The following is a 20560-nucleotide window of genomic DNA, read 5'->3' as shown; positions in this document are numbered from 1 at the left end:
GCTAGTGTGTAATTGAAAAGATAAAGGCACTTTGAGAGGGACAAGAGGAAATGGAACATGGAGAAAGGTAAATGTGGGCGTGTGGGAGAGACTGAAAGAGAGAGACAGAAAGAGTGGAGGGGCTGGGGCTGAGAGCTTCCTGAAAGAGGTCCTGTCTTTGTTCTGCAGGTCGTACTTGAGAGAGCGAGTCCCATTGGCCTGGGCCAGTCTGATGGACCCCCGCTATTGGACCATCTCTGGGTTTCTATAGTAACATGCTGAGCCCCTTAACTGAGAGAGAGGGGGATGTAAGAGGATGTTTTACAGATGTACTGACAAACTATAATTAAAATGCTGTTCATCTAGCTTACAAACAAATGAATAGACATATTGAAGAACATTTTGCGTCATGAAGCTCGACAGCACCTCTCATTTACGATCGAACTTCTTTATACATTAGCAATATTAAGTGACTGGTTGAAGTTGAGTTCGTGAGCTATTTAAAGTGTTATTGTTGCCATGAGAACAAAGCTGGGTGTTTTGAGTGTAGTTCCCCCAGGTGTCCTCTGGTCCCGCCTGGCCCAGCCTGCCTCCTCACCAGTCACTGGACTGAGGGCCCTGCAGCCATGGATGGCACCACCATATGCTACCCTGGTGGCAAAGAGGCTTATCAAGTGTTCTGAAGTCTGCACACAAAAGATATATGAAGAATAATGAACTCAGAAATACACAAGTCAAACTGTGTGAATGGTTAGACTTACTGGTGACACAGACACACAGACACTCTCTTTATGAAGCAGACTGGCAAGATGCCCATGTCCCTCAGTGTGCTCTAATCATTCTCCATCTGTCCCCAAATAGATTTACTCTGGGTGAAGACACCAAGAGGTTGGAGCAGGTTACAGGACAATAAAAACGGTCTCCTTCCATGTGCTTGCTTGGTAAAACCGTTCTATCCTTACTACCCAGTCTCTTCAACACAGAATCCAATGTTCAGGAAACTTGCACAATGCAATATGTAAACAAATGCGATTAATTACATGGATACCAAATCTAACAATTGACTGTACTGTACTGCTCACAAGAGATGGGTCAGCATCTGTTAGGTCTATATTGAGGTATTAATCATGAGCTTATCTTTCCTAATTAAAGGCTGGCTTCATAGCCAGGAGGCGTGATTAAAGATTGGGTGCCAACAAATAATTAAGCAAAAAGACTGAATACATTGTATCAAGAACAAAGCTCCAGAAAGGGGTTTCTGCCACGGCAGCAGTGCATTTCAATGATTTAATTTGCCTGACAGCATGTACAAAATCAAGTGCAATATACTTAATTTTCCAAGTATATTTGAATAAACAAAACTATACTCAGGATCAACTGGAAGATGTGTTTGCAGGAAAGAGAAAACTGAACACAAGAATAATACACAGTTCAACAGCACCCTCTAGTGTTTAATATAATTAAAGCATTAATGAGGCACATAAAGAGCCATGTTTGGGAGATAAAAGGGACAAAAATTGATGTTTTGACACTTTCATGCAAAATAATCTCTGGACTGTTAGGGACCTTTTGAAAGCAAAACAGGTGCCCTAGTATAGTGTAGGTCTATTGAAGGGAGCTGTATTCATACATGGTTCAGAATTACTTCCTCATAAAACAGATAACTAGCTGTAGATGGACCAACAACCTTGATGCATGAGTCCAGCGGCATGTACAAAATATCCTTGTAAATAACACTGGCCTCCTCACAGAGCTGCAGCAACCTCTTTCTCTCTCGCAGGTCATGTCTTGTGCAGTTGAGAATGTGGACTCTCAGTGTAGACTGTTGTATAGACACCAGTGCATTCAGTTCTAATGTGGCTCCCTGCACACCGGAGCTGCCCGGGATGAGTCCTCTTAAGTGTACGGCCGTCAGGTCTGTTCGCTGCTCGAATCGAGCCGACACGTTGTGCTCTCTTAAACACCTGTCAAGCTCCTCTTGGTTGAACTTTTGAATGTACATGAGCGTGCAGCTGTCCACCCAAACTGAGTCCTCCTCCAACTCCTCTTTATCCTCGTCATTACACCTGCTCTCAGACCGCTGTGGCTGAGAGCACCCTGCTATCGAGCTCAGAGTGTTATCTGGGCTCGGCAGTGCTCCCTGCTCCATCCGAGAAGGACAGCTGTTGGTTCTGTGTTTCCCGATTAAATCTTCCCTCAGGGCTTTGACAGCAGTGAAGGGGCCCTCCATGGTAACTCTATTCTGTTGAAGAGTGCAGATTCTCACTGACCTGTGTGCTGACCGCAGGCTCTGAATCAACGCCTCCGGGGCACTGAAGCCTGAGAGGTTTACCTCAGTGCTGACATAGAAGAACACCTGTTGTAAGAGATTATGAGTATCATTATATGAATGGCAAGGTTAATTTTACTAAACACATGTTATAATACCAATACTTACATCTGTCGTGAATTTAAATACAGTGAGTGTGTAGTCTTTGGGGAACTCCTCATCTCTCATTGATTGTTCTTTTTTAATGACCCTCTCTGCATCTGTTGAAGATTCCGTTTAAGTGGGGCTCCATATTTCTTTGAAATGGCTGTATTGATAGTTTTTTAGTTTGTTATTTGACATACTGGTACCTGCAATATTGTCAAATGTAACGAATGCAACCCCTTTAGAGATTGTGGGATACAGTACATTCTGCACGTCTCCTCCATTACTTCTTAAACTCTGAAAATGGATCACCAACTTGTCGGCCATTCGATCGCTGGGCAATATGTCAGGCACTCCTGCCACCACAACAGTCCTGATCTCATCCACAACGTCCATGGCGTCCTTGCCGTTTACACCTACGACGTGTAAGCAAAACCGTGGAACAGAGTATTGCACAATTCTATATAAAGCAGTAGGGTTGAAACAATAGGATGCTTACCGTTCCAATGACTTTGCAAGGTAGACGCAGACGAGTAGAAAACTGCTGCAGCATTTTTTGTGTTTTCTTTTAGTTTCAGTTTCGTCATTAACGTAGAAAAGTGGCGCTGGTGGACTGTGATTGAAATTCGATTCCGCCAGGGGGCGCCATCTGCTTGAAATGTTGATCGATGACAAGTCTCACCGTTGAAGAAATAAAGATGCTAGTCTTGTGTCTGTCGTCATTGTACAGATTAAAAGGTGCTCAGGATAACGTTAACATTTAGGGATAATCATGTCTTTTAAGTGATACATGGTGTAAGACAGTAATCAGTAAAGCACTGTGTGAATCTTAAGTAGCTAGACATTCCAACCTGCAAAAACTCAAAAAGTGAGACTTCCGGGATGTCTGCATGGAGGTCCACAACGGAAATGACAGATTTGAAAACACATTTGGTGTAAACATTTATTGGTTTCAAACAGAAATAAAAACAACTCGCACCAACCAACACTGTACATCTCTCATGAATCCACACATAAATAAATCTGATGGGGGAGGGTGGACTTGCTGTGTAAATCAACGTGCACACATTTTTCCAGGGACCCTAATGATGGATAAACATTTCAATTCAAAATCGTAGGAATTGGGTGTTTCAACAAAACGGTGTGTAGTTCTGAGGACAGAATTGTCACAATGTGATGAATTATCATAATAATTCTGTTATGATATGCTGTATTTTATCCTAAAACCAAATCAAAAATCAAAAACACAATCAACGCCTTCTCCTCGTGCCAGTGCAAAGATAACATTCAAGGTGTAAAAAGGTGACTGAATAACTTAACTTAGCACAACTAGGATTTACCTTGGGAGTAGTCCACAATTTACAATTGGCATTGGATGTTTTCAGGCTTGTTGGAGACAGCAGAACCCAAGTTGTGAGAAGGCACAAAAAACAATGACTAAAACATTCTGTAGCTGACCAGGGAGAGATTCTGATGTCGTGTTTCCACGGCACACTTGTGGAAGGAGAAGGGCTGAACCAGCCACGTCCCACCTTGAGACCTAACACATACTTTTATTGAACGGTGCGTTGCTGATGGAAATGGAACATTTGTGTAACAAATTGAGTCAGAAACCAAGCCGGATCCGACCAGAAGTGAGGAGTACTTACCCGAAAGAGTGCGTGTTCGAGAATGAGCAGTTTTAGCAAAATTATAACCAAACCAAAAACAAAAGTTAGAAACATGCTAACCCCAACCCATTAATGTTCTCAAGCCAATTTGATATTGATAAATGTTTTTCTATCTTTTTTTTCTCTCAAACATTGGTACTGGCAGGTGTTTATTTTTTTTACATGTTCATTCTCCAAAAGTAGGGGTCGGTACAAAAAAACAACACATTCTCAAAGCTTCTAGAACCCGTGAAAACCTGTGACGCCAACGCTAGTGTCGTGAGAGGTGGGTGGTGGTGTTGGTGGGGTAGAGTGGAGGGTGGGATGATGCTGGCAGAAGCAGGAGGGGGGCATCAAGTGGCAGGAGAGGAGGGGGGGTGTTGAGGGGTGGGGAGGAGGGGGGGGTTTAGGCACAGGAGCCCCCTTCCTCCACCTCCCCACCCCCCGTTTGGCACGCTGCTACTGAGAGCTCGCCCTCTCCAGGTCGGCGGTCTCCTCGTGTTTCTTGCTAGTTCGGAGTTTGAAGGTGGTGAGGGGGCTGGCGTGGCGCAGCAGGGCGCTCTGCGCCGCGTGTCTGGAGGGGAACGTGGCCAGGATGGTGTAGGTGGAGGCCAGGTCGCTGCTCTCAGTGTCCCTGTCCCCGTTGGTGCCCTCCCCGGCCGGCCCACACCCAGGCCCCGGCTGACCCTCAGACAGCCACTTGATCATGGCCCCCCCTTTGCTCAGCTCCCCCAGGAGGCAGTGCGCCTCGTTGCGGCTCATTCCCTCCGGCAGGTCCGTCACCTCCAGGACTCGACCGTTTACTGAGCAGGGAGAGAGACGGGCATGTCTTCAACAGGACGGCAAAGAAGACACTGGGAATATTCCTTGACAAACAATAACTTAAAAATAGAAAACTGACAAGGGCTCATACAAAATTACAGAAAAGAATCTCATCCCTAGACAAAATCAGCACATTTTTGGTGCCTACTTTAGGTGCTGTGGTTTCATTTGCCAGGTGTGAAATCTGCCTTGTCTGAGAAATTATTCTGCTTACATTTACAAACACCCACCCCCTCACAGCACCTTCAGTGCACAGCAAGCACTTTCTCCCAGTCCCCCCGACAAAAAAGGGAATAAATGGATGCTGTACCAATATCTCTGCCCCAACAAATGTAAGAATTGCAGCAAAATACAATATACCTTAAATCTCCCTATACATTTTAGTGGTAATTGTTCCAAGTTGAGGCTGTCTGATTTGATATAGAGACAGTTCTGTTGGAGTAAGCAGAAGCTGGGAGTGAAACCATTACATCACTGTCAAGAGAGACCTTCTAGCCTAGAGTGAGATCCCTCTCTATTACCTGGTTCACCTACACTGAGATCTGTAGACAGAGATTTCCTGGTCGGCTTCCTCCCTCGGCCCCCATGCCGGACTCCCATGGGGCCCTGCGGGAGATAAGAGGGGTACTTCAGATTTGTTGACTGGGCTGTTTGGGGGGACATTGAGCAATAAGGGTCCATACAGGGGGTGGGAATATACTCAGTTCATGCGATGGAGGAAGCCAAGGCTAATGAGCGTCAATGTCCAAACAGATAAAAGCATTGCGTCATAGTGTGTGTGTGTGTCCTGGTTACCAACCTGGTGTCCGGGGAACATGTGTGTGCCGTGCAGCAGAGGGGGGCGGATGGAGGGGTTGTACTGGAGGGGCTGACCCAAAAGGGGGAACCTGGCATCACCTGGGCGCTCGGAGAAGACGTGACGAGACAAAGAACCAGTCACGCCACACTTCCTTCAAATAACTTGAACCTTTACCTTAAGCGGGCTGGGAACGTGAACTACATGCACCCGTCAGGGGCGGTCCTCACCTTGTCCGGGGCCGAAATGTCTGGGGAAGTGATGCGTCATGATGGGGATGGGCGCCATGCTGGCACGAGGGTTCTTCATGGAGGTGAGGTGTGCCGAGGTGGGGGGCGGGGCTGGGGAGGAGGCGGGGCTGTTCTACACACATGCAGGAGAAGGAGGGTCAGGGGTGCAGGCATGACCACCACCACGCTGACACGGGGTCAGCACCCTGTGGGTGCCCGGGTGTTGACGGGGGGGGGGGGGAGGAGGCAGGTGCCAGGTACCTGGGAGTTGTCTGGGGGGGTGATCTCCATGGACCTCTGGCTGCGCTGGTGGTCCAGGCTGTAGTATTTGTTGTGTTTCCACTGGGGGGGGGAGTGGGCTCGCGGCTGGTGGTTGGGGGGGAGAGCCAGTTGCATCATCACCATCCCGCTGCCGTGGGGGGGCGGGTGCATACCTAGAAGCCAGGGGGGGGGGGGATTATTCCCTCTGACTATATCCTACCCATGCACGTGTTCTCAGCCATTACACGGAGCTGTGAGTAATGACTTTCAAATTAAGTACTGTTTGGTTAAAGGCCTTGCTCAAATGAGGTGCTCGGCAGGGGTTATTGGACAAAACATTTACGCAGCGACCGTGTTGACTTAGGAATGATAAAGCTGCCTTGATACAGTTACAAGGACAATGAGTTTATCGGCAGCCATTATTTCTGAGCACCCCAAAGTAGCCAATTAAACGCGTTTACTGGAAGCTGAAAGCGCCTGCCGACTTTCCCCCTCACCTCATCACCGTCCAGCTGAAAAGGACGACCCTTTGGTAATTATAATATGAGGATAATAGAAGGTGGAAACGTGGGCAGGAGGCGCCATCTCAAGGGGAATAGAGAACAGTGCAGAACTGCTTTTAGGGGGCGGCTGGCTACACACACACTTCGCACTTGGCCAAAAACTAAAGCAAAAAAACATCTCTACCGAGAAAGTGGTTTTAAAATCCACGGGGATCTGAAGGTGACTGTGCGTGTTCTCACCTGAACACTGCTGTCCTGGGTGCTGCTGGGATCTGCACGGAGACGACGCCCGAGGAAACTGCATCTGCTCCGACCCTGGAGGGGGTAAGAAGCCCACCGTCGAACTGTGGAAACACACACACACACACACACAGTCATCTAGGCTGCCTAGGGATACAATGAGCCATTACCAGGCTTGCAGGCTGGTTGGGGTGCGCCCCTGCAGCAGCCTGCCCCTCTACAGCGATGGATGAAAGGAGAAGCTGGTGGAAGCGACCTGGGACTGCAGCGACCTGGGACTGCAGATTGTTATATGAAGACAGGCTGCAGCCTACCAAGCACATAGGATATATATCATCTTGAAGGCTGCCCCACTAACAAAGGAGGTTTTTCGCTTGTGTGAAGGGGGGTGGGGGGGGGGGGGGAGTGTGACCCTCCCGCTTCTCCTCAGCCCCCTCCTCTCTGCAGCTCTAATACCTCGGCCTGGTCTCTGATTGGTTCAGGGCCTGTGCCCTGTGCTTGCCGGAGGAGGAAATTAATTACATGTTTGTTTTCCCAGGACTGGCACTATTAATCAGAGATAATTACAGACCTTTCGACACTTGAAACTAATGCTGGAGAAGAAGACGGGCTGGAGTTTCACAGTTGAACAGCGAACAGGGAGTTGAAGCTGTAGAGGTTCCTGGCCCGCAGAGCGATGCACATGCGCACACACACACGCACACACGCACACAGTGGATGTTTTGTGCTTCGTACCTCACGGTGCCAGGCTGATTGGGTGGCATCATGCTGTAGTAGACCTGCATGCTGGTCATGGGCACGGGGCCCTGGCTGGAGTGGCTGGAGAGCACCATGGGCTGAGGGTACGCCTGCTGGGGCATGCTGGGGGATCCCTGGGGCATGGACACCTGCTGGGCACACCGCAACACCACACTTTGGATCTCTGACTTGAATTGTCACAACAAAACAAATAGTAACTAAGGTGGGTGTGAATTCACCCCTTTTTCAAATTTTGGGGGTTTGGGTTAATCAATCTCCGGAAGGGAAAAATATGCTCACATGACCATACTAACATGAGTGTGTGTGTGCGCGTGTGTGTTACCTGATAAGAAGGCATTGAAGGATACTGGACCATCATGCCTTGCATCTGGTTTCCCATAATGCTGTGCTGCTGCTGCCCTCCCACGAGATTGGGATTGGCTGCTTGTTGCAGCCCCATGACACTCTGGTAGGTCTGGGGCGGGTTTGGCATCACGGTCTGATAAGCTGAAGGAGAGAACGAGAGAGAGAGAAGCACACTTGCCGTGACCACTCGCTCTGTCGACAAACAAAGCACACAAAAGAAGGAGGCCAAACAAAGATACTATTGTCCACTATGAATATGCATGGAAGGACGGGATCAGAGGTCGCTGGGAATATGTTTATATCCGAGCAAAAACAGTCGGGCTTTGAAGTAAGTGAATGGATGGATGCAAGTCATGAGATGACTGAGGTTTCCACCGTGCTGAATGGCTAGAACTGGGATGTGGGAGGCGTGTGTGGCGCGCTGAGTAAATGTCAAGGTGAGGCAGGGGGTGGGGGCGAGGCAGGGGGTGGGGGGTGAGGCAGGGGGCGGGGGTGGACCCCTCCTGAGACAGTCATCCTGACGAAGGAGAGACGTCCTTTTGGAAAGGTGGCGGAATCCTTCATGTCAATGAGGAGAAAGTGGGACGAGGCGATGAAGGGTGCCAGTGAGAGAGAGAGAGAGAGAGAGAGAGAGAGAGAGAGAGAGAGAGAGAGAGAGGCTACAGGGCTGGCTATTTTTACCATCAGTCATCCGCCTCCACTTGCAAACCATGCATGAAATGGCTATTATATCAACCTCACACCATCCTGACAGAGAGCAGTGAAGGAGGTTTTGGTCTTATAAAAGAAGCGTATGTGAAGGAGACGACTCCACAGGACCACCGAGGCCAAAAGAGGAACCCTGGATGATGCCAAAGACACCTGAAGCAGAGGAGTGAGGGGCTGAAAAAGAGACCGGTTCACTGTGAGAATCATAGGCCTCTCAGACAGCGTCCCGGCCCCGGGTTCCGCCTCTCTGGTTCCACCTCGCCGGTTCCACCTCGCCGGTTCGGCTTTCGTTGCTTCCGTTCCTTTCATCTGGATTCAGATTCCCATCCCTGCAGCACCAGCCCAGCCCCGTGCCCAATTATGACCAATACATCTGAAGACTTTATTGCACAATTTGTCCACTCAATCCTCACACTTCCATTAAGTTGGTACACCTTTATTTGAAGCGTTCCATTTGATCACGGCCAGGTAGCCCACTGTTTTACCAAACTACATCCCCCGGCAGTGGCAAACTTGATGATGCAAGCCGGTGGAAACGGCTATTAGCTGCCGTGTGATTGGCTGGGGAATGGCGGCGGGAGAGCCCGCGTGCTGCAGAGAGTAAACAGCCTCATTTGTCCTCCCGCGCCTCGTCCTCGCTCCCCGGCCGGGGGAGGCTCCTGATTTGGGAGCGGACGGCTGATGGAACGGTTTGGCAGCCAGTAAAAAGATGTGAGCTGGCGCTAACTACCCTGTCCCCCGCGGTGCCGGGGGAAAAACTGAATACGGAATGAGAGCGGGGGCGAGTGCCTGGGAGAGAGCTCAGCTCATAAAGACAAACATGATTGGGGGGGGGGGGGGGGGGGGGGTGAAACAGATGAGGTGGTAAAAGAGAGGGTGTACGAGAGAGAGAGAGAGAGAGAGATTAGCTGCTGTTCCGGCCACACCAGATTGATGAGGAGAGACAGTCTGAAGCTGGAGCTGTAAAATCATAAAAAGGACTGCCTGGTACCATATGGGCGAGTGAAAGTCGAGGCCGTGCTTGTGTGTGTGATTACCTGTTGGCTGGGGGGGCAGGGGCTGAGGCTGGCTCTGGGGGTTGTTGTAGTGCACTGGGGTGACAGGACGATAGTGCTGGTTGGAGTGCGAGTACTGAGCAGGGGCACAGTAACACGTAGTCATCTGACAGACAGAGACAGAGAAACAGAGAGAGACAGAGAGACAGAGAGAGAGAAAGAGAGTCAGTGCTGTTAAGCCTGGACTGTACACGTCTCAAAACATAACTAGGGCAACACTAGACCAGGAGATCCGATGTTTGACCTACCTGCTGAACAGGCTGCTGGATATAGGTCTGCTGCTGCATGACTGGCTGGCTCATAGGAGGGCCGGGGGTGGGGTAGGCCTGGGCCTGGCCGGGGGGGCCCAACATGAAGCCGGTCTGCTGTTGGGGTGCCTGGAGGACCACCTGGGTGGGGTACATGGCGGTGTGGGGGTCGGGGGCCTCGCTGGACGCCTGGCGCACCAGGCTCATGTGGCTGAACTGGGCCCCCAGCCCGTCCTGTTGCTGCACAAGGACGGACACACACACACACACACACACACACACACACACACACACACACACACACACACACACACACACACACACACACACACACACACACACACACACACACACACACACACACACACACACACACACACACACACACACACACACACACACACACACACACACACACGGTTCATGGCGGAAGCCAGGAAGACCAGGCTGCCAACTGGATCACCCCGAAAAAAAACCACGGGTTTCGATCATCTAAGAAAAGCCGTTCTGTCAGAAGCGTTTTTACTCGTGGATTATTTAGCCCTCAGCATCTGGTGGGATCAATTATTCAAAGCAGTTTCCACTACTTTAATTAGTCATAGAGGGATATCTTTGGTTTGAGAGAGAAAAATAAATAAAAAATGAGGTCAGAAAAGAGGTCATCAGAAAGCATGATCCAAATGGGTGGTTGGTGGGGGGGGGGGGGGGGGGGAGACCTCCATATCGCTTCAAATGTAAACTTGGTGTACACGCACCAACTCGACACAGAAAACCCCTATAAGGACTCATGTCTACATGTGGCAGTGTGTGTTTGTCTGCCAACTCCTTAGATAAAGGGTCACCACACAGCAGGACACTATGTTAGCATTCAACAAGGTGCTCGGGAGGCCTAGGGACATGGATGGGGAGAGAGAAGAGAAGGAGGATAGGTACCACAGTGTATTGTTGGTTAGGGTTGACAGGCAGGTACTGAGGAGGAGGAGGGTAAGAGATGGTTGAGTACTGGAGAGGCTGAGCCGAGGGCTGGAAGGAGCGAGGCGGCTGGTGGAGGAACAGGACACAGGAACAGGACAGGAACAGGACACAGGAACAGACAGACAGGAGAAGGAAGACTCGGTGAGAGAAGGCACAGGTTAAAACGATGGGAGGGGTAAACGCCCGATCGACACACACACACACACACACACTCGCTCATCATTACCACACCATTGGAACAACCGTCACCATATTCACCCGATGAGTAATGTGCTAACGATGAATGCTCTACACATCGCCCTGCTGTAGGATACAATGGCCATGCTTCTGGGAAGAATGTGATGTCAGAGGCTACAGAAAAAGACTGAAAGGCGTTTCTACTTCGAGGAAAGGCTACTATCGGCAAGTCCGGACAGGGACGGCAGAGGTGGGTTCATGCAGAAATGACTCGGTCGAAGAGGCAACAACGTGCGTGCATCACGAGCACTTAGAGGCCTTGTCAGATAGCATCAGTGTTGGAACTGGCCCGCTCGCTTCCTTCCCTCCGTGCCGTCTCAGGCCAAAGGCAGCCCTAACTGACTGGTTGTGACTCGTACGCTTCTTCTACTGCGGTGGATTGCAGTGAGAGCGCCTCTGTCCTGGAAGGCCTTATTAAAAGCAGCCGGCCCTATTCCACCCTGCTGAGAGTCGTTGGGAAGAAACGGACTGTGTTGATGATGTCGGAGGCAGCGAAGCATCCAGAAGGCGCGGGGGGGTGGGAGGGGGGGGGGCTGGGGGGGGCTGGGGGGCGAGCAGACGCCCACCAAACTGACCTGGGAGAGGAGGTGATTGGCTGGAGGGTGGAGGGCAGCGGGGGCTGGAGGAGGGGGCTGGTGGGTCCTGGCCTGCTGGGAGCTGCTGCTGGAGGGGTTGTACACCACGGGGCTGCCATCTGGGTTCACAAAGGGCTGGCCTACACAACAGGACACACACTAGTTGAGATGGATCCAGAAATGCATCAATACATCCTGCTGAACAATCCTCATAATATTTCCCATTTAAAAAGGTTTACTAACATCGCGCGATAAGCAAAGAGCTCAATAATTATGAACTCCAAACCTTTGAAAGTGGAGATGCTGAATGACTACACACAATGCTTCCTCATTACATGCTATGGAACTAACCGGAATAAGCAGGCAGTAAGTACAAGATGAATGAGTAGTGTTAGTTTTATAATGCATACATCTGGGAAAAATACATAAATGGGATGAAATCGTACCCCCCCCCCCCCCCCCAAAAAAAAAAAAAAAACAACAACAAAATAAACTGGTACATGTTGAACCAAATGCAAAACATGACACCGTACAACCAAACACACACAGCACCACACAGAGAGGCTGCCCTGGCCTCAAGTGGGACCAGCTCAGTGAGATGGGAGGAAGCCTGGTTACATGGTACCAACCTGTGTGTGGGTTGACCAGAATACTGCCAGGCGGTATCCCTGCGGCTTCCAGCGGAAGCAAATAGTAGCTAGCGTTAGCAGCGGCCGGCGCCGGGGCCTGGGCCCCCCTGCCCCCCTCGTACTGCCTGGGGCAACTACTGCCGGCGGTGGGGTAGGGGACGGGAGCGCCGGGGCCAGCTTGGGTTAGAGCTGGGGTAGGCGGGGGCAGTTGTGGACGAGAGAGCGAGCTTGTCGAGGAACCTACACTACCGGAAGATTCTGAACCTGTAAACAGGGAGCAACGAGAAGAGCTTTACCTACAGACACAAGAGGTTAGCATGCTTAGAAGGCTTCTACAGGGTGGGGGGGGGGGGGGGCACATCCAGGCAGGGTGTGTGGGCAGGGACGGATATGGAAGCATGAACAGCAAGAATCTTCTACACATCTTCCACAGACTTGCAGGCCTAGGAACATGCAGTTAGTGTGTTAATTATGCAAGTGTATGAGTGTGTCATAGATTTCCGTTCCTGCAGCGCACTGCTAAAGATGATTTCCTGGATCTCCCCTAAACTCTTCTCTGATGTCGGACATCAAACGTACCAGGAATGGGGAAATCAAACAACCAAAACCAATTAATTCAGACCAATCTATCATCTTTAAAAGATGGATACAAAGACGCTAGAGCACCGTTTGTGTGCTGGTGCATGCAGGTTGCTTTTGAAGGGGCGTTTCAACCCTGAATGATGGGTTTCATGGAGAGATGAGCACATGACAGAACTAACAGGCACAAGATGTCTTCCATTGCAGCACACACTCTGCTGTGCAAAGTGATGGTGCCTATCCTCGTCGTAAACAACTTCAAAACAACCCAAGCAACAATCAAAAAAGAAGCCGGGTGCAGTGCACTGTGAAAATGGTATTGCACCACCCCCCCCCCCAAAAAAAACCACGATATAAAATCCTTCGCATGATAGTGAAGGCAGAAAGAAAAAGAATAAAAAGCTAAAGTGGATTGAAAGCTGAGAGAAAATTGGTCTCCTGTCTGTCATCCATCTCCATTTTTACCAGGACGCTGCTCACAACCACACAGTGAGGAAACCATTTCAACCATCATCTCATCCGGGAGGAACCTCTGTAGTTCAGCGGAGCAAAAGTTAGCCCAGCGGCTCAAAGAACTAGTAAGGAAATGAGAGATGCAGTCCTTGTCAGAGAGAAACGTTTCTGTTGAAGGACTTACAGAACTGTTCTTTCTGTACTATTCTTTTTGAGAATTCTTCACTGTGGTGTGTTTACAAAGCATATTTGACAGGAGGGGCAGGATGGGGGGGGTGGGTTAGCGTGGATACGGCACATCATGTGTGCGTGACGGGCTTCTGCACTCACCTGTCTTGGAGAGGCGCCCGGTGCCGGTGCTCTTGCTGCTGGCCGTGCTGTCCCCACGGATCAGAACCGAGATGCCGCTGAAGCTGCTGGCCTTGGTCATGGCCGGACGCAGGTTTCGGTTGGAGCTGTCAGAGTCTGTGCTGCTCCAGGGCCGCGGGTCCGAGTACTTGGGCTCGTTCTCCGAGCTGCTCTGGCGGCTGTTGCCCGAGCGGCCGTCTCTCAGTCTGGGGGGGGAGGGAGGAGGAGGGGGGGGGGTTTGGTTAAATGGATCAACAGGATCCAGTGTCTTCTGAAGCGGTCTGGGCTCAGGTGCTGTGCTCTCTCTCTCTCTATCTCTCTCCTGGGACGTACCTGAAGATCTGCCGCCTCTGTTGCGTGCTGATGCAAGCCTCTTCTTCATGCATTCTGGGTGGACAGGGTCAAAAAAAAAAAGTAGAAAAGGTTAGCTAGCTAGAGGGTTATGGGAATGTAACCATTCATTCATCAAAAACTATCCCCGTTGCAGTAGATGGAAACACATCACACATCTTGATCTGACTGAAACACTTACCGTCTGTCTAGATGAAAATGATCACCCTGAAGGAGAGGGGAAAAAAAAAGAAGACAACTTGATTATGATGATGCTCACTTAACATACATCTTTTAATGGAAGATCATGACAGTACAGGATAATTAGGTGTCATATCACTCTACCGTAAATCTTGATCAAGTACACAAAAATAATATACAGTATTCCTGGTATTCACAACTGGTTTTACTATTAGGTGGTACACCATTTTCCCCCAAATTCTCACATCTTGTGCAAATATCCTATCTCTGGCTCTTTGGTACTCCTCCTCTCTCTCCTCAATAGATTTGCTTCTCCTGTCGTCTTTCAGGCGCATTCGTATCTGCAAGGACATGCACAACTTAGCAGCTGTGGCTGCGGCACCAGATTGTCACGCTTTCACAAACATGTCACCGAGAGTGGCGGCGCAGAAAAACACCTACCATGCTGTCCTCCCGATCAAAGCTGGAGTTGTCTCTCTTCAGAATGTAGCGCTTCTGAAAGTCCTCGCTTTTGTCGTCTTTAATGTGTTCGGAGAATTTCTGATCCGGTCTGAAGGAGAGGATTTGTACTGTTGTTGTTTCGCAACATTCTTTTGACAAATAAAATGGTTTTCTGAACATTCAGCTATTTGTACATATTAAATATGTACTACTGTGTACTCCAGCTTGTTAGCCGTTTTCAATTCATAAAATCTAAAACCAATTACAAAAGGACTTACATTCTTGTATTGCTAGTTTTGTTAATGATGACCGATTTCCCTGTTGGATCCACATTGTGATCCATCCCAAAGTATGCAGCGACTCTGTGTAAGAGCATTCTGTGGTACGATGTCATGGGAGGAAACTTCCTCTTCTGGCTTCTGGAACAAACAGAAGGTTGGTCTATACGAGGCTCTGGTATGTAAACAAACGTCAACAGAATGAATTTTTATTTTACTAGATGTGTTTACATTTTTTCACTTACTCGTTGTTGTTGATAAAATCCAGAATGTCTTGTTCCAACTTCAACAGCATCATTCTGTCTCTGCAACATAAATGGTTAAAAAGGTATTAATTGACATTGCTCAATCTAAATAAAATTGCCATTAATCACAATGCAAGTCAAATAATTCAAGAGATTTTGCCATAATAGTCACGGAGTTCACATACCTAGGGTTGTTCTTCAATGTATTGACAAGGAACTCATGGAGGTCTATGCCAGTGGAGTCTGTATAGTCTTGACTGGAATCTAAAACATGAGGCAAAACTTATTTCAGTACTACAACAATGAGAGTGTGTGTGTGTGTGTTTGAACAGTGCTTTAACAAGATTCCATTTTCAATGTTTTTCCCTGAAAGCTTTTAGACGTTTCTTCTCTTGGGAACCCAGTTTATTAGCTAGCTCTAGGCGCTTCTGCGATGTCAGTCTGGTGGTCTCTCATAGCTACATGCTGTGTTTGCAAAGGATTCTTTTGTCTGAAGTCAAGGTTGTTATTTCCCCTTACTTAAAGTCCAACTGTCCTTCCCCCCCCCCACACACACACAAGCACACACACGCACACACCTCTTGACAGCATTTTCCGAGGCGTTTTCTCTGGCTTCTCCACCTTGTCGCAGCTCTTCTCCTTCTCTTCTTCATCCTTGGCAGACAGTTCCTCTTTTTCAAACGACTGTGAGATTTTAATATGAATTCTATCCTGGAGACAGAAGGGAGGGGGGGTTAACGTTATTGTGCACGGTTAAAGAGGACTTCAGACAGTCATTAATAATAGACATTTCGGAAATTTGCATTTAATTCTCGTCAATCTCTCTCCCTTTCCCTCGGTGGGAAGTTAATTAAAAATTGGTTTCTAAAGTGTTCTACTCAGCAAACAAGGACACCCCGTATACGAGCACATCTCTAGTTAAGCTGGCTGGGTTATTACGGAAAATTTATTTAAATGAGAATTTAGGAAAACCTCACACCGTCTGCTGTGATAAGCCTTTATACATAATCGCCTTGCCAATTAATGTAAGGATTAACCTTGTTGATTTGGCACTTAAAAAAAAATAATACTGTTTGGAGGATGATCAAATAATAGTCTTATTTTTCTTATGACAATAACTATGGTTTTTTTTGTTGCTAAATTAAACAATTATTCTGTGAGATGTTCCCTTCATTTTTATATTGGCCTACTCCTCCATTGTATTCCTCTAATTTAGCATCTGTAAAATCTCCAAAACCTTGATTGACATCATTCAACTCCAGTAGACTTTTCCTTTCATTCATGTCCATCTGCATCACAACAAAACCTTGAAACTGGTTTCCTGAGTGGCCAATGAAGGATTGATTCGACCCCTCTCTCCACCGCCTCATCTTTAACCCTGAATGTCACTCGCACAGCTGAAGATCTGATCTGCTTTACTGTTGTTAGAACAAAATGGCAGCTGAGTGGTCAGAGGAACACAGGTTGTTTCGACGCAGCACCTGGTGTTGGGAGTTACAACTGAGCTTTTCGACAGGAGGACTAGGCCTTACTGAGACAGGTGCAAGCTCACTTACTAGTCAAGGACATGGCGCTGATTAAAGAACTGTTTCCCTTCAACACCAACAAGGTTCTCAAGTATCTCTTTCATTGGATTTACCGTCACATCAAAAGAGATATTTGTATTTTATGAAATAGACCTTAAAATATGCATTGAATACCAAAACATTTTTTGAGGGTGAAGGGAAATTCTATTAGAGGCATAATACAAACATTTTGCTCGAAGAAATGCCATTTTCCTCTCTGAGAAACCTTGTCTCAAAGGAACAGGTGGAAACATCCTAGCTGAGGGAAATATCTGTGGAGCGGGTATTCAATTATACCAATCCACAGACCCTCTGTCGCTGACATGTGAAAATTGTATTTCCCAGTGATGATTGATGTGAGTAATACCACACAGTAATACTATACACACACACTCACTCCCGCTGTGGTGGGGGAAACGGTAGTGGAAGGTGGAAGGTTTAGTGGTGGCTGCATGGAGCCGTGGGCCAGAAGAGAACCAGCACTGTGACAGCAGCAACAGGAGCCAGAGGTAGTGGGGGGGGGGGGTTGGTACAGTCGCTACTTGGTTTTGACAAGGCGTGTAGAGAGCCAGGGTTCCTGATCTCGCTACACTGCAGCGGTCCTGCGGCTGGTGTCCATGTACCATCTCCGCAACGAGATAGCGCTGGCGTCGCGCTGCAGCGCTGAGCGGAGGAACATTTGGCATTCACACGGACGACATCACATAACTCCTATCTGCTTCCTCAGACCGCCCACGCTGATCGAGCTCGGCCGCTACATTAAACTGGCCCAGTACATAAAGATTAGATAAAGTGTCCCTGTGTACATACACTGCCTTGTTTACATTCAGACTTTTCCCTATGACACCAAATGTGAGCGAGGGGACTTCATATCCGATTTACCTGAGGTTCTGCAGGCAGTTGGGTAACGGGAGGAGGAGAGGACTCTTCACAAACAGCCAGGCTCCGCACTAACTTTAACTTTGTATTGGACTGGGGGAGGGCGAAGACGCATGGGAGTTAAAGGTATTCCTGATTTGACTGAGAAGCTTCCAACACACACACACACACACACACACACACACACAACGGTGACAAGTCCAAACACAAACCACGGGGTGGACACAGCAAGGCCGGGGAGCAGACACCGTGTGCATGAGACATGGGTACGTTTCCCCAGACCACATGGTCAGCGGGATCACTTGTCGTTCCATTCGGCGGCTCAACTCATTTGTTCTCTCTCGAATGTCATGACAACCATGCTGCCTACAAAGAGTGCAGGGTGTGGGGGGGAGGATTGCCAAATAGATCAGTTATTTTAAGAGCAGGCAAAATCTAGGATCTCCTCGAAAATGATGAGGCTGATTCATCTTTGCTGACAGAAAATTGCAGGACAAAAAAAAAAAAAAAAAAAAAAAAAAGAAAAGAAGTGGGTGCAAAACCGGTCGGGCTCCAAGCAAAGACAAGCATCTCTACATGCGTCTCAACTGTACCTTTGACCTCTTCCCGGCCTGCCCAGGTGACAGAGCGGGCTGCTGCTGCTGCTGGGAGGGCAGCAGAGGAAACAACAGACCGAAGAGAGGGAGAATACAGAAAGAAGATTTGAAAAGGTGTTCCTCCCCAGCACAGGAGGGAAAGGTTACATGAATACAGATTTTGTTTTTGGGATAGATGCATGTCAAACCATTACCCCCCCCCCCCCCCCCACAAATAAAAATGAGCCACCACAACTTTATATTCTTTCAGCAGTGCGAATCGAAGTGCATGAGCTATCAATGCACAGCAAAAAATAATAACGAAAGACATACAGGAAATAATTGACAACTGCCTGCTTGGCCCACCCGCTGTGCCCCGTTTCCTTGTCGAGAGGAGCAGAGGAGTGTTCTGAGTTGAAGATCGGAGCGGGGAGAAGCCAAGCGGGAGTAAGACTGTGTGCGCGTGTGTGTGTGTGTGTGTGTGTGTGTGTGTGAGAGACTGCTCAGTGCCTCTGTGCTTCATGCACCAGCAGTCGTGTGTGCAGTCTGTGTGTATGTATGCATTCATGTGTGTGTGGGTGTGTGTGTGTGTGTGTGTGTAAACAGACGGTCTCTCAGTGGCAGCCTGAGAGAGGCTGGCAGGAGGGAAGGTAGGGAGGGAGGAGAGGGGGCTGACAGGAGCTGTTGTCTGAACTAGAAGCAGCCGTTCTCCCCTGCTCTGTGTGTGCACACTCGAGGACTTGGTCCTGGCGACACCTGCTCCTGCCCTCTAAAAACCAAGCGAAGGACACATCCCTGCCGGGCCCCAGGGCCAGATAACAAGAATAGAAAATTGAAATTGAACGTTCACATTTAGTGGTCGTGTGACCGACGAGGGGTGCGGGGCGCAGGGGGGGCAGACAGTAGGTAATATGTATCTGTGGGGGGAACGCGTGCACTTTGAGCGCACCACTAGACCAGCTAATTGAGCAACGCGGAGAGGGGCGGAGTGAACAATGTGAGGGAGATAAGAAAGCGCCGGAGTCAGCACAAGCGCGCCACGAGGCACCTGCGGCGCTCAGGGAAAGTGCCAGAGGCAGATGGCGGCAAAGTCACAGAGCCTCGCCTCCCCTCCTTCTCCTAACCCCCTCTCTCTCCCTCTATCTCTGCCTCCCTGCTCTGCTCCCATTCCGTCTCTCAGGGTGACACACAGGAAGTTTGCAGATAAGCCAGGATTTGAGATCCAGATTATCTGGCTGGCTCCAGCCACCAGGCCGGCCTGGCCTGGTTCCTATATATACCCTCCTGCGGCCTGCCTGTCTGTCGCATTATTATTACCTCTCCTCCCAGACACAGCCCCAGTTCCTCACGGCTAGACAGTGATCTATTAAACATCAAAAAGATCCTTTATTTTCATCCCTAAAAAAGGATTTGAATGGACGGTTTTCAGTGGGATTGATTCAGATTCATTAGCAAATCAAAGCCCTTTGAGGTCAGACTTTCCTTTGTAAACAAAAAAATAAAAAATCTGCCCTCATAACACTGACAAGACCCTCTCTTAATACCCACCAACTCAAAAAAATACAAATAATAATAATGGCACACTGAATGACGTCTGAGGGACCTAATGACTGCAGCCTGTGCTCTTGACTTGATATCAAGTGAAGGCCGCTGAATTTAAAAAGGTCTCATCATTACCTGCGCCTCCCTCTTGTTGTCGCGGTGGCTCTCGTCTCTGTCTGGCCCGTTGTGTTCCGGGCTCCCAGACGTGCTCACGCCGGCCTCGGGCGTGGCGTCCGTCTGCGCCGCCTCCGACACCCTCATGGTGTCCGTCTGGCCCTTTCCAGTAACAGTATCAGACATCCTCATCAGACACGCTTACTGGGAGTCGCCACCAAACGCTGGGAACCTGCAGGACACCACACACACACACTACTTTTCTCTGCTGGAGACACCGGAAAGGGCTGCAAAGTAGGGATGGCAAACACACTGAATTAAAAGGAAAAGATGGCCAGTTCAGAGAACCGGCAAGCAGGGAAAAGCTAAATATATATACAGTGTATTGTTTTAATGTATCCATCATCAGGGAATAGGGTGACCTATCCATGTCAAAAGGGCTGGCGGGGGCGTCAGTTATTGCTACTAATTATGCAGTGGGTTCTATGCAGTAGCATGGAGAAGGAGGGGGGGAGACATCTGGTACATGAGAGCTATGATTAATGTGTTAATTAGCGCACAGCCCATCTGATTCACTGGTTGACAC

The 20560-nt window shown here is 48.9% G+C and overlaps 2 protein-coding genes across 18 annotated transcripts in view; both read right to left on the bottom strand.

Annotated features, from left to right (window-relative positions):
• Positions 1–1404: 1404 nt before the first annotated feature.
• LOC134007926 (RNA-binding protein 43-like) lies at positions 1405–3035 on the bottom strand. Of its 2 annotated transcripts, none has more exons than XM_062447673.1 (4): positions 2892–3035; positions 2599–2808; positions 2417–2508; positions 1405–2335 (listed from the first exon to the last, which is right to left on the bottom strand). In XM_062447673.1, exons 1-4 carry the CDS (start codon positions 2977–2979, stop codon positions 1604–1606), a joined length of 1122 nt encoding a protein of 373 aa, XP_062303657.1. In that variant the 5' UTR covers positions 2980–3035; the 3' UTR covers positions 1405–1603. The 2 variants fall into 2 exon arrangements, with proteins under 2 accessions (XP_062303657.1, XP_062303658.1); XM_062447674.1 differs by having other exon boundaries at positions 1405–2318.
• Positions 3036–3317: 282 nt separating this feature from the next.
• The window catches only part of LOC134007925 (R3H domain-containing protein 1), a 25159-nt gene continuing 7916 nt past the window's right edge, over positions 3318–20560 (bottom strand). For 4 of the 16 annotated variants that reach the window (XM_062447655.1, XM_062447656.1, XM_062447658.1 and 1 more), the window contains exons 3-27: positions 19996–20206; positions 18337–18387; positions 17747–17836; positions 15878–16010; positions 15485–15563; positions 15300–15359; positions 15055–15195; positions 14777–14885; positions 14581–14676; positions 14337–14362; positions 14138–14191; positions 13787–14010; positions 12425–12688; positions 11796–11935; positions 10942–11049; positions 10009–10248; positions 9743–9866; positions 7975–8138; positions 7629–7783; positions 6894–6997; positions 6151–6323; positions 5890–6022; positions 5663–5760; positions 5385–5469; positions 3318–4844 (exon numbers count right to left, since the gene is read on the bottom strand). In XM_062447655.1, coding sequence (XP_062303639.1) covers positions 4501–4844; positions 5385–5469; positions 5663–5760; positions 5890–6022; positions 6151–6323; positions 6894–6997; positions 7629–7783; positions 7975–8138; positions 9743–9866; positions 10009–10248; positions 10942–11049; positions 11796–11935; positions 12425–12688; positions 13787–14010; positions 14138–14191; positions 14337–14362; positions 14581–14676; positions 14777–14885; positions 15055–15195; positions 15300–15359; positions 15485–15563; positions 15878–16010; positions 17747–17836; positions 18337–18387; positions 19996–20166 — 3366 coding nt within the window. In that variant the 5' untranslated portion in view covers positions 20167–20206 and the 3' untranslated portion in view covers positions 3318–4500. The remainder of the gene's footprint in view (positions 4845–5384; positions 5470–5662; positions 5761–5889; positions 6023–6150; positions 6324–6893; positions 6998–7628; positions 7784–7974; positions 8139–9742; positions 9867–10008; positions 10249–10941; positions 11050–11795; positions 11936–12424; positions 12689–13786; positions 14011–14137; positions 14192–14336; positions 14363–14580; positions 14677–14776; positions 14886–15054; positions 15196–15299; positions 15360–15484; positions 15564–15877; positions 16011–17746; positions 17837–18336; positions 18388–19995; positions 20207–20560) is intronic. The other 12 variants (XM_062447661.1, XM_062447660.1, XM_062447659.1 and 9 more) reach the window with 12 other exon arrangements.

This window comes from Osmerus eperlanus, chromosome 21 (genome assembly GCF_963692335.1).
Source record: "Osmerus eperlanus chromosome 21, fOsmEpe2.1, whole genome shotgun sequence".
Classification (NCBI taxonomy): domain Eukaryota; kingdom Metazoa; phylum Chordata; class Actinopteri; order Osmeriformes; family Osmeridae; genus Osmerus; species Osmerus eperlanus.
Note: the sequence above shows the minus strand (reverse complement) of the source record. Positions and strands in the feature narration are given on the sequence as shown.

Excerpts from the sequence above, each read along its gene's own strand:
- LOC134007926 (XM_062447673.1), bottom strand. The coding sequence starts at position 2,979 with ATGACGAAACTGAAACTAAAAGAAAACACAAAAAATGCTGCAGCAGTT. Across the intron at positions 2,809-2,891 it reads CTTGCAAAGTCATTGGAACG|GTGTAAACGGCAAGGACGCC; the intron begins GTAAGCATCCTA and ends TACACGTCGTAG. Across the intron at positions 2,509-2,598 it reads TACATTTGACAATATTGCAG|ATGCAGAGAGGGTCATTAAA; the intron begins GTACCAGTATGT and ends AATCTTCAACAG.